The following is a 13305-nucleotide window of genomic DNA, read 5'->3' on the forward strand; positions in this document are numbered from 1 at the left end:
TACAACATTAGCATGGTCTCTTGGAGGGCGGTTGGTTTGATTTCTGATGCCCACCATCTCAAACCGAAGATCATTTAGGGCCTTGGCTAGGTCATTGACTCCACGTTTTATTGCAGGGGGGGCCTCTTTAGCTGGAGGGACCGAGGGAGTAGAAAGGAGGGGGTCTCATGGGCGAGGCTAGGGAAATCTTCGAGGCAGAGGGTGAGAATATACACCTTGTTGAGGGTAAGCATCTAAGGGAGAACCATACATTTGAAGTGGAGGCGGTGGATACATTCCTGATGAGGGATGGGGGTATGCCCCTGAGTTAGACCCCCTAGGTTGTTGTTACAAGAATTGAGGGGGTTGCGGAGAGACAATCGTCTTCTTTGAAGCGGGGTCAAACTAAACTTTATCAAACTTTTGAGCAATCTCATGTGCTAGCACCATAGTTTCTGGATTCTCCCATTTAAGCTTGAGGCAGAATTCGTCACTTGCTCCTGCTACAAGGTAGCCCAACTGAGTCATTCCAGCTCAAAATATGGCATTGTCCTCCTGCGTGGCAATTAAACGGTCTAGGAGCACGGCCGCTCGATCCACATATCAATGCATCGTCTCACCTTCTGAATGCTTCATGTTTGCCACCTGCAGGTACACATTCTCCGACTCCTCTTCTTTGCCGAAATACTCAATCATCGCTGTTTCAACCTTGGCCAGCTTTGGCAAACATCTTCGACCTGCTTCTCAGACCACACTTGAGCCAAACCCTCTAGAAATGTGGGAAGAACCAACAGCCATCTGTCTTCAGTAAGAAAGTTGAGAGAAACACAACGGCGCTTGAAGGCCACAAGATACTCATTTGGATTTTCTTCCACCCATCCATAAAACACGGGAATGTCAGCCATGCTTAGAGGATAAAAAAGAGAGAGGCAAGACGAGGCTTATCTATGGACAAACAATAGAAAGAGGAAGCTTGAACTGAAAATCGGGTGAAGATACATCCACAAAGCACACATAGGCAGGGTAGGGTGTGACTGGTGTATTGTGAAATACCACACGGGAAGAATCTTCAGCATAGAATAGCACATAGACAATCTTAAAAGGACCAACCCTCATGATATCACATCCATCTTTACAAGCGAGGGTTAGAGACACGGCGCTGCATGAGGTTGTTCATCAAGGCAAACAAGAATGCCACATGTGACAAATGTCAACAGTTGGAGAGCTTGCACATCACCTTCAACTTCTTCTAGTTCTTGTAGTCGCCATGCTATTTCTTCAAGGAGTGTGCGGTCTAGCATCCTTCTTTTGAGCAATGTCCTTGAGGACCTTTCTGATGATCTTCCGAAGTCGGTAAACTCGTATCAAATATGCCCAACACTTAGTTTCATGATGACCACAACCTTTGCATTCCTTACAAATGATCACCCTCCTTCATGGCTTGTGGCTTTATTGGGATGGTACTTCCACTCGCGTCATGCGTGATTGAAGTACAAGCTTCACGTGCCAAGAAATTAGCAACTAGATTTCGAGCATGAGGGATATGCTGAATTTTTACCTCTTCAAATTGGTTGCAAAGTTCCAATTCTTGTTGATGTCGTGGAACCAAGCTTTTGCTCCGCACCTTCCACCTTCTACTAACTTGTTCACACACTAGTTGAGAATCTCCTTGCACCTCTAGTTGCTTGACGTGATGTTAAATGCCTTTTGTAGCCCAAAAATGAGCACCGAGTACTCAGCTTGATTGCAAGTACTTGCAGGTGCAGACTTGCTATAACAATACTCCTCACCACCTGGTGAAGTGAGCTTCACACCCACGCTAGCAGCCTTGGTCGAAGGTTTGTAAGCTCCATCAAATTGAAGGATGCAAGATGTCATCACACCAAGACTAAAATTCGGACATCCCAAGTTTCTCGGTAGTCTAGGATAGGTAGAAGGAGAGGGTGGGGAGAATTCAACACTTGAGCCAAACATTCAGCACCAAATAAACTTGAAATCCTTTGTTGATAGTTTATCTTTAAACCAAAAAGAATTATAACTTGAAGCTCGAAATGAGGCACAAAAGGTTGATTAGGTACAAATGGATTCCTTGGTCGAAACATCACCAACCATAGCTGAGGCCTAGAAACCTTTGTAGTGAGATTGAGAATAAACCATTCAAGATGAGCTTATCCACAGGAATTAACAAGCAGATGCGCAAATCTCCCCCCAAGCTTGGGGAGCATCCCACCCTTCGGTGAAGGACACCCTTTTAATTACCTCTGAAGCAACAAGTAGCTCGATCACTGCACAATGAGTAGAATTAAAATCAAAGTTCTCCCAGTGTATCAATAGTTCTTCACCTTGAATCAACCATGGTGTATCATCCCACTCGTCATCTCCTTGAACAATGCACTGGACAATCAGCCGTTGAAGGTCGACATGAAGATCAAGGAATAGATCTTGCACATTGGTAGCCATAAGGTGCGGAGGACCAGGCACCAAATCCTTAAACGCGTCGAGAAGTGACATAAATATCCACCCCTCCTCGTGTGGCATGCATATGTGAAGTGGACTTGGAAAAGTTTTGAATCGGTGATCTAGCAGGAGATGTGAATAGAGCACATGAAATGAAGTACTTTTGCTTTTTGCAACAAGAGTAAACTCCCCACGGTTAGAGAGTTACAGTTCCCGAGATTTCAATATATAAACAAAAATCATTACATTTTCATCACTTCCAACTTGGCCCAATGATAAGTCTCCCTTTTGTGAAGGGGGAGGTATTGGATTCAAATCCTACTCTTTAATAAAAAGAGAGGAGAGGAGAGGAGAAGGAGAAGAGAAAAAGAAAGAGAAGGAGAAGAAGAAGAAGAAGAGAAGAGAGAGGGGGGGCGCGGGATCTGCTGTTATAGTTTTGCAGAACTGTCCACGACCAGGAGCCGCAATAGCCTAGTAAACTGTCGCGTGGGTGAACATAGTAGACATGCGAAACAAGAAAAACCGTCCGTGACCAGAAGATGCACGAGCCCAGAAACTGTCACACGGGTGAACACAGTAGATGCGCGGATCGAATGCATGCGCAAGAACTCAGAAGGAGCACAGATGTTATAGTTCTGCAGATGCGACCAGTACGAGCAGAAGATTTGCCGGCCAGAATACACGTAGAAATCGTGACCAAAAAGCAGGTAGTCTGAAAGTGCAGAAGAGGGAGGTTTTGCAGCCGTAGGGACAGGGAAGGTACATAGTTTAGAGGTGCAAAAGTAGAGAACTGTGCATGGAAGAGGCTACAGAGCCACACCCAGTCGTAGGAGTAACAGGTTTTACACCAGTAGCTGTGGAGATTTCGATTCCAGCAGCCACACCATTTCTATTAGTCGCAAAAGAAATCAAGACAAGTGGCTAGACACTAAGCATGGCGACGCTCAAGGGCCATAGAGCAAAGGAGAACGTGAGGGCGAAACATTATCATGGGAGGGGAAAAGGGATTAGAAGGGGAGGGAATGAAGAGGAAGACTATGGGACAAGGGGAAAGGGAGAGGGGGAAGAGAAGCATGTACATGATTGGAGGAGGAATGTAAAGATGGAGACATCAAAGAAAGAGGACCATGCTTTATTTGGAAGGAAAGGTGAGGGGAAATATCAAAGTACTAGCTAGGTGGCTTTACAAGAATGAGCGTGTCTCATCAAAGAATATCCCCCTCCTTTTATAGCCAAAAGAGGGGGTCTCTCCCAATAAATGCATCCTCCCACATGCATGGTGTGTGTGGAAAAGTCTCCCATGTGGGCTAGGCGGTTATGCACTCTCAATTGTGTGCGACAACCCTTTGCCTCAATTTTCCACATAAATCAAGCCCCATATCTCAAGTCTATGATACTCCCTTGGTCTCTTCCCAATTTTATAATATGTTCAAACCTCTAGGAGGACAAGTGGAGGGTTGGCACAAGGAATCTTGCCACCTCATCCTACTTTCCCCATTATTTAACTTGCTCTCTTGGACCTTCTATACCTTCCCCATATGGGCCTATCCCATATGAAGGGAATAACTCAATATAATATCCATCTCTACCTATTTTATATTACTTCTCCCATGGACTTTGATCCATATCTCACTAAATGTAGCCCAGGTGGAGGGGTGGCACATGGAGGAGCCATGCCACCTTACATTTTATAATATTACCACCATGGATTATGTACAACACACCTTATGGGTCCTCTTATGTGGAAGCATGGCACATGGTCATGATCTGCCACCTCAACCCTGGGCCCTATGCACCATATTTTATTATATTATTGCCACACATACAAACACACACTCATATTTATACCTTTTTCCCTTAGACAAATTTATCCATAACACCGTGTAGGCATGGGACCACATACGTCTGACTCCACCAAATCAAGCTTTTCAAACTCTTTCTTTTCCCTTCTCTTATGGGCTGATTTAGTCTGCTTCCCATAGAGACAGTGCTCACAAAGTTCAAAATTAGAGAAACTTAAATGTGGTACATAACCCAAATGGCATAAGAGTTTCATCCCATTTTGGCTCATATGGCCCAACCGGCAATGCCATAAAGAAGTACTTGGCTACTCGGTTATTGCAACAACATGATTAAACACCCCTGATACATGTAAGGGATACAAAGTCCCACACTTGGCACCCTTGGCCAAAAGCATAGAGCCCTTCTAAATTTTCCAACTCCCAGAACCAAAGATGGTATGAAAACCAGCATCATCTAGCTAACCCGTTGAAATGAGACTCTTCGTCAGCTTAGGCACATGTCTCACATTTTTCAAAATAAATATGCAGACGTATTTGCAAAAGAAAACTTTATGTCACCTACTCCCACTATGTCACATGCATAGTCATTTCCAAGATGCACACAACCTGTCTTTCCACTGTCATAAGTGGAGAACCATTCCCTGTGGGGAGTAACATGGAATGAAGCACCAAAATCCAAAATCCAATCTTGGGAATATGCATCATCTGAAGTGGTAAGCAACTCTGCAGATAAACTAGACATGAAGAGAATGTCATTGTCACTATCATGTGTGACTGCATTGATCTCCTTGATCTTCACTTTTCCTTCGTCCTCCCTTGGACTCTCTTCCTTCTGATTTGCACCCCATTTGCATTCTTTTTCTTATCCTTTTGCTCTCTTTTAAGCTTGTAGAAATCCTTTTTCATGTGGCCCTTCTTGCCACAATAGTGACATGTTTCGGGCCCTGCTGGACTTGCTATGGGACTTCCCTCTTTCTTGAGACTTCCCCCTGGACTGTGATCTGCCCCTTTGTACATTTAAGGCTACATCCTACTTGTTGCCTTCCATTGACTTCCATCTAATCTCCTCAGCCAACAAGCTACCAACCACATCATCAAAGTCCAATACTCCACCAGGTGCAGAGTTACTGATAGCAGTACGGAAAGTATCCCATGAGGGTGGTAGTGAGCATAAGCGAAAGTTCCTCATTTCCGCATCGAAATTCAACTTTTGAGCTTGAAGCTGACTGAAAATGATATCAATTCATTCAAGTGCAAAGCTATGGATACTCCCTCCTTCATGTGTAGCTCAAACAATCTCTTCATGAGATAGACTTTGTTTGAGGCAGCCTCTTTCTCATATATAGCACACATCTTTTTCCATAGCTTCCGTAGTCTTTTCAGTGACTACTGTGAAATAAATTGTCTCCCCAAGATGAAGTCTAATGGTAGACTTTGCCAATGCATCCAACTCATTCCATTCATCTGTGGACATAGCTGTAGGCTTAGCTACAATCCCTTGCAAGGGTTTTATCTGCTTCTTTTGAATAAGCACATCCCTTATCTGTTCTTTCCACAAAGAAAAGTTTGTCCCATCAAATGTTTTAATGGTGAAAAACTCCTTTTCAGACATGGAAGAGGATGCCATGATGCAAATAAAGCAAAATCCCAAATGTTAGTGCCTGCAAGAGAGAATCACACCAAATACAGGTGCACCCAAATGTGTATGCCACAATAGAGTGAAATATCACCAAAACTCAAAGCTCAAAGCATCAAAAGATACAGCTGACTCATGTGCATGTACTATGCATCCATACGGGCAAATCTGGCCCAAAAGAAAATGCCAACTGCAATGGCAATCCAAAATGCCAATAAGTGCCAAATGGCTCAAGCATAAACACCGTCCATGGGCATATGCATCAACAATATCTCAACCAAGAGAGCATAACACTATCAGTGCATCAATTGCAATGTGTCAAAGCTGTCCCTCAGCATAAAATAGCATCCATGTGCAAAGCATCCATAAAAAATAGCATCCCACAAGGTAATCTGGGCCTATTAGCGCATCTAATAAGGATTGCAATGCATCCAAATGGCCTATAAATCATCCATTGCAACCCAATGCACACCACAAATGAGTGCACATGGCTCAAAGTGCAACCAAAGTGATTTGCATAAGGTATGCTCAAGAAATCATGGTCCCACGGCAATGACCGCTACTGAAAATAGAACCTGAGATGCCTCAAAACATGGGTGCCATTGCATAATCGGACTCAGCAAGACAATATACAAATATCTCTCTTCTGTTGGAACTCCAAAATCCCAACCGATGAGTGAGAAATGGGAATCAACACTTATCCACTACCATGTGGCATAAATCTAAGGTTTCAAAACCTTAGAATGAAAAATCATAACAGAGAGACGAAATCAAATACACAGAGATCTATAACTTTGAAAATACTCCATTGAATCATGCAAGAACTACCAGGTAGGGGTTTTTAGGCATCTGAAATGCAATGGGACAGATGGTTTTGGAAACCGTGGTCCCAATCACTAGGTTCAACACGGATTGAAAAACGTTTTTGGAAACTGAACTATTTGTAAACTCCACTGGAGTGCAAGTGATGAGCAAGATAGAAGTTTTAGGGCCTCTTGAGTCCACCGAAACTGACAGATCTGCAAATGGTTGCTCCAAACTTGAGTTCCAACACCCGGGCAGAAAAAAGTTGAAACTGACACAATGAGTCAAAAATCCAACGAAATGATCCCAAATTCAAGAATGAAGGTGTTTCCAAGATCCTGAAGTGAAATGGACACCAAAAGCAATCAATGGTTGCCTCTACAAGTCAATATGGAGTCTCTGTCATCGAACGGAACAGGGAAAAGCTTTAAAAATGATTTTTTCTTTGAAAACACTTAACAGGCTCTCAAAACCAATTCGCAAAACCAAAGTGACTTTTCCAAAGATTCCTTCAAGGTCTCTGTGCACTTGGATGCAAGTAAAGTCACCCACAAAGCTTTCCACAGAGCTTCTCCTTCCTCCCAAAGAGTTGTTGTGCTTCTAGGCATTCACGCACGCTCAGCTAGATCACTCGGGCTCTGATACCAGTTGAGAGTGCTCTCAACGGATGCAGAATGGAAGAGGAAGAGAGAGAAACAGAGAGCCACACAAGTTTTTAGTGGGTGCAGAACACCCTAATCTTCTTTTTCATTCATTTATATATGTGTTTGAGTATTGTACATAACCGGGGTAAAGGCACAGTGACCTTTAACCCCACAACATGATCATTGACTTCTTCCAACCGGATCACATGGACTCCCCCCCTACAAGTCCTACACATGATTGTGACCCAGAGCTAGTAACACATCAACTTAAGCAAAGGGTTGATGCACATATTACGCTTGGGGAAATTCCTCCATGTTCAAAGTGGGAGTGAGACTGCTGACATGTGTGATTGCCACCCTCCTTATGCGTAGAGTCGTGACCAAGAGACAATGTATGATTGCATCCACAAGGGGTCGGCAACACTCCATATCTATTTCCATGCTATCACTCCCTTGCACTTGATGAGGAAAAGGACCACGTTGACCTTGGAGCACATTTCACTTTACATTATGATGTCATTTGAGGATGGTGATGCTGTAGATGACTACTATTTTTATAAGACTGTAGGATATAGTTTTTTCGATATTGTATGGGGGTGGATGCTTGGTTAGTAGCTCCACCCCTCTAGCTAGATTTGTATCAGGTTTTTTTCGCAGTCTCATAGACACATTGATCTTCCAAATATTTTAATAGACTTTCTTTCTTTCTTTGTCTTTTCTCTTCATCCCCTCTCTCTGTCCTTCCCTTTTTCTCTCTCTTTTCCACCTTCTTTTTGTATGTTTCCCTTGCTCTCTTTTCCCTTCATCCCCTCTCTCCTTGCATCTCTGCCTCTCTTTTCCCTTCATTCCATCTCATTTATCTCATGCTCTCTCATATGCTCTCTTATCGCTTCTCTTTTTATCTCTTTTTCCTCCATCTTCTCTCTTTCGACATCTTTCCCTCTCTTTTCCCTTCATTCCCTCTCTTTTACTTCTCTCTCTCATTTGCTCTCTTTTCCCTCTCTTTTTCTCTCTTTTCCCTTCATCCCCTCTCTTTTTGAATCTTTCCCTCTCTTTTCCCTTCATTCCCTATCTTTTATCTCTTGCCCCTTCATTTTCTTGAGTCTTTTCTCTTCCGATTTTGCTCTCTTTTCCCTTCATCCCCTCTCTGTCTTCCTCCCTTTCCCCCTCTCTTTTTTGCCTCATTTTTGCATGTTTTGGTCTCTCTTTTTGCTACCATTTGCCTTCATCCCCTCTCTATCCCACTCTCTCTCCACATCTTTTCCTCTTTTTCCCTCTCTTTTCCCTTCATTCCCTGTGTTTCCCCCCATCTTTTCCCTTCGTTCCTCTATTTTCCCCTCTCTTACACATCTTGCCCTCTCTTTTGCATTGCCCCCCTTCTTTTGGATTTCTTTTCTACATCTTTCCCCTCTCTTTTTGCATCTTTTCAACTTCACTCCCCTTCTTTCCCCTCTCTTTATGCATCTTTCCCTGGCTTTTTTGCATTGACTTCCTCATTTTCTCTCTTTTGTCCATTTCCTTCCCTTTTCCCCTCTCTTTTCCATGGATCAAGAACATGACTACTCATACGAATTTGAATACAAAGTGACTATCATGCTTATGATGACATTGCCCTCGATAGTCTCTATATTTATGAATGCAAGTACAATTATATGAAATGAGTGGTTCATATTTTGCATTCTTGATTCATTGTCAGTGCCAAGGTTTGTAAATTGTCTTACCCCCTACTTGCTTGTTATTTTCCTCTAGATTAGTGGACCACCCAAACCCTCAGCAATCTTTAATGAACGTGAACCCTCTCCCCCATGTTGCCACCATATGGCATGTGGACACCCTTCTGTCCCATGTCATAGCTAAAATTAAACATGATAAACAATGGATTAAGTTTATTGTGGAAGTGTGTGCACATGGTTGGGATCGGGAGAGAGAATGCTCAAAGGAGCGTGCATTGAAATTGCTAAGAACCAAGAGGGGCCTTAGGAAGCTTTGGATAAACCGAGACATGCTCGACATGTGCAAAGAGTTTCAAGTGAAGGGTATAATGGCTTGTGTGGATATTGTCATGGATCGTGATTACACCATCCAAGCAAAGTACCCATACATAGAAGAGGATGTACAAGAGGAGGTCTCAAGTGACCCCCCTAGCAACAATATGAGTGACAATAATGTGGAGCAATAGTTTTATTACTTCAAGATATACATGACAATGTTTTTTTTGGAGATTGATTTTATTTATAGATATAAAAAATTCCAAAAGTTTAAAGCAAATAGTTTCTACCTGTATTATTATTTTCTCTTGTTGGCATGTATTTAATTATGTACTACCTTATAACAAAATATATATAGTGGGGCAGAATTGGGGCTATAACAAGACCCATTCTATCCCGCTATTTTTTTTCAAAATTCCACGATGTAAGTATGTTCATTAGGTGCCTATGAAATTATCGATGCTGATACTATTTAGTATTGTGTGCCTTTAAAAAAAATCAACGCACGCACTAGTACTATTTGGTATTGTTAAGCCTCAACGAAAATTATAATGGATTTTTTTGGATGAAATTTTTGACAAAAATACTGACACTTCCCCCCCTTAGCAAAATATTTTTTGTAGTTAATTTTAATTTTCTGCTAAACATTATATGAAAAAGAAGCCAATACCTTGTAGTGATCTCTCGTTATTTCTTTCTCAATCAATTGTGACACTGCTCTTTGTTAATGTGCTCATGAACATGGTAGCATGGGGACCATGGAAGAATTAAGGGAGTGATATGAGATAACATCATAAGAAAGATATTAAACATGGTTTTTGGAAAGTTCCATAACATATAATTTGCAGCAGCAAAAATGAATAACTGCTCGAGGAGCATGCATAAGGAGGTGTACATAGCAAGGCAATATTTTGGACGAGGGGAGGCTTTATGTGACCTCAAGGTAAGAAGTTGGTCCAAAATGCATATTTAAGGCTCATGGGAGAGCTTATTATGAAATAATAATAATTATTACTTGGTGTATAGTATATACACCTCTAGATATTCAAGTGCATTGCTCTATCACATTGTTGTAAGAGCATTGCTCTATCACATCTTGGAGGCGACGAAAATCCTGTGAACCAGCGGTTTCTTCTTGGGTATGGTGATTGTCACCACACCATCTTCGTCCTCAGCGTTCACCTCGCCCACTACCACATTTTCAGGTAGATTAAACTGTAGCAGAAAGCTTCCACGCGCTCGCTCCAACACACGAACTTTGCCCGCCGCCGCATCGTCCTTCTGCTCGCGCACCCCGCTTATCTGAAGAAGGTATCCCTGCAGAATCTGCACGCTCACATCCTCCTTCTTCAAACCTGGATCTCATCGACCATCACTCTTAGTTACAATCTCGTTTTGCCATTAGCTGAAACATCAAGTTTATTACAATGCAGTATGAGAGCTCAAAAATATTGAATGACATTAATCCATATAACGGCGTTGCCTCATGCAACTTGATTCAGAGGCGGAGCCAAATACCTGGCAGATCGAGCTGCAAGACGTGGCTCTTGTCGGTTTCCAACCAATCCATGGCGACATTGCCGATGCGTACGATGGGGGCGAAGCTAGAATCAGTGCGAGGGGCTTTGGCCATAGTGACTCTTGCCAATGTGACTTTGAAGAGGCTACAGCAAGGTGAGAAACGGAGGGATTGCAAGGAAGCAGTTGAGGATGATAAAACTCGCCCAGAACGATGCTATATACATTCGTTCGAAGGAATTTTGCTCAACGGAAATCACTCGCTTTGCATGATTTCTACTCCACCGGAACCGGCCTTTCCTATCACCGCACCGAAATTACACTTTTGCATTATTTAATGGTGCCTTCTTTTTTAATAATCCATGAAAAGTCCCCTTTTGTCCACACTCACTATCATCGCCTCAACTTACTTGAAATCTTCTTTCTTTATTAATCCTCCGATTTTTTTTTTCTTGAAAGGAGCTCTCCGTATGCTTGCTTCCTATCTTTATTAATACCACCGAATTTCCTTTTCTTCAAAGGTGCTCTAGCTGGTATACTTGTTTCCTATCTATGCTAAAATCTAGAGTGTTCACAAGAGGATCTATCATCTTTCAGCTTTGCTCATTATACATCTAATTATCTTTTGTAAAGTGACATTTGTGCACTTAAGCAAGGCAACAACAACAGTCTTAAAAGGATACAATATTTGCCTTTCATGCTAACCCCCATACACCACACAATAATCCATGTTTTGCTATCTCTTTGAGAGGGACAATTTATTGCTAGTCATTATGCATGATCATCAAAGGTCAATAAGGTATGAAATTCTCAACTAAAAGTTATCCTAATATATTAGCTTAGCAATTGTGTCCTTAAATAATACTCTTGTTGTTGCTTTATTGCTTTGTAATTACCTTGCTTAAGTGCACGAATGCCACTTTACATGAGATAATTCCATATTAAATTTGGCCTTAAAAGCCACTAAAGCATGAAAGTATCCATTAAAGTTATCATATAATGAGCATATAATATCATTACCCAAACCATAGAATCCTGAATCTCTTTATATAACTAAGTTAGTAAACTTAGTTTCTAAAGGAACTTAGTTTTGTATGAACCTAGGCTAAGGTGTTTTCAAGGTCGATTCTAATCCTTAAGGAAGCATTTCAACACAATGTACATACATATGCTAGAGAGGCCATTCTGAGGCTAGATCGCTGTATGATGGCTAATATGGGGGTTAATTTTAGGAGATCACTTCCAAACATGAGGCCAATATGTTAATACACTGTGTTTTCTTGCATTTTGTGTTTAATATGCTATGTGTCCTCCACAGTTGTGCAACAAAAATGACCAAAATTTTAAATGTAATGTCGATATGCAAGATGATAGATTTCAGAGTATGGAGATATGTGTTTAGTATATGTGACGTTTGCTAGGCAATTTTCCAAGGCAAATGAGATTTTGTAGGTTGGGTCATGCTTCATTGATTCTTGATTTTTCTTAACTTCTCCATCTAATAGAGATTAGTGTTTCCTCATTACCCACTTTTTGCATGCGTTGTGTCACTCCTCGGAGGGTGCACTACTAGGAAACTATATGTATCATGTGTGTTCAAGGGGTACTAAAAAAAAAGCCTCAACTAAAATTTTTCTCCCAATAAATTCACCCCTCTTTACTTATGAACGAACGATTTTTCCTAAAGTTGTATTAGAACCCCTCTCTTGTTATTCTAATCCTGTCAAAATTTCTCCAAATGTTGACTTAAAATACCCCTCAATACCCCTCCTTTTGAATGCATGTGGTATAGTAAAGTCTTGTCAGGGAAGACTTCTTAGATTCTTGTAGCCAATGCCTAAAAGTTGCATCTCGATCAAAGCTTCTAGATCGATTTGGATAGCTTTGTGAAACCAATTCACTCTTGGTGTTGGCATATGAGTCAAAATTTTATGCTCTTTTTCCATGGTCAGGTCTTCTTCTACCTTGAGCTCCCTGATGTAGGTAACTGTCTGGCTACATCCTCCTAGTTGTCTCGAGTGTCTATCTTTGGCTCTGAATATATTGCAACTCTTTGGACTCGTTCTTGTCAACCGCTTCAGCCTTGATATAAGAGATCTTCTCTCCTAGCCACATATCTTTTTCTTTGATCCGAGAGCATATTGGACATCAAATAAGTCCTAAATGATACAAAGGGCTTCCTAGAAACACCCCTTGGTATAGGCATGAGTTGTTAAACAAGCTTGCAAGGTTCTAAAATTGACAGATGACACTCAAATATATATTCTAAAATGTTGTATGTGGCCGAGTAGCTATCGTAGCTTGTCACTTGTGGGCATGAGCTATTTCTTAAGCTTATCTGTGCAATCACTCTGAGACTTATTTGCTTAGTACACTCAATTCCCCACCCAAAAAATGAACATGTCAATTTTATAATAGGATCACCAAATGGTGATGCTAAGTTTTGTTCAACCCTCGGATGATGCTTGGTGACCGTT

General features: G+C 41.6%; 1 protein-coding gene across 1 annotated transcript; it reads right to left on the minus strand.

Moving 5' to 3' along the window:
• Positions 1–10399: 10399 nt before the first annotated feature.
• Positions 10400–10934, minus strand: LOC147884953 (17.8 kDa class I heat shock protein-like). Its single transcript, XM_087397241.1, has 2 exons — positions 10829–10934; positions 10400–10665 (listed from the first exon to the last, which is right to left on the minus strand). The coding sequence occupies exons 1-2, from the start codon at positions 10878–10880 to the stop codon at positions 10400–10402; spliced, it is 318 nt and encodes a 105-aa protein (XP_087253367.1). The 5' UTR covers positions 10881–10934.
• Positions 10935–13305: the final 2371 nt, after the last annotated feature.

This window comes from Dipteris shenzhenensis, chromosome 26 (assembly GCF_047967505.1).
Source record: "Dipteris shenzhenensis isolate YYH24624 ecotype China chromosome 26, Dip_SZ_1.0, whole genome shotgun sequence".
Classification (NCBI taxonomy): domain Eukaryota; kingdom Viridiplantae; phylum Streptophyta; class Polypodiopsida; order Gleicheniales; family Dipteridaceae; genus Dipteris; species Dipteris shenzhenensis.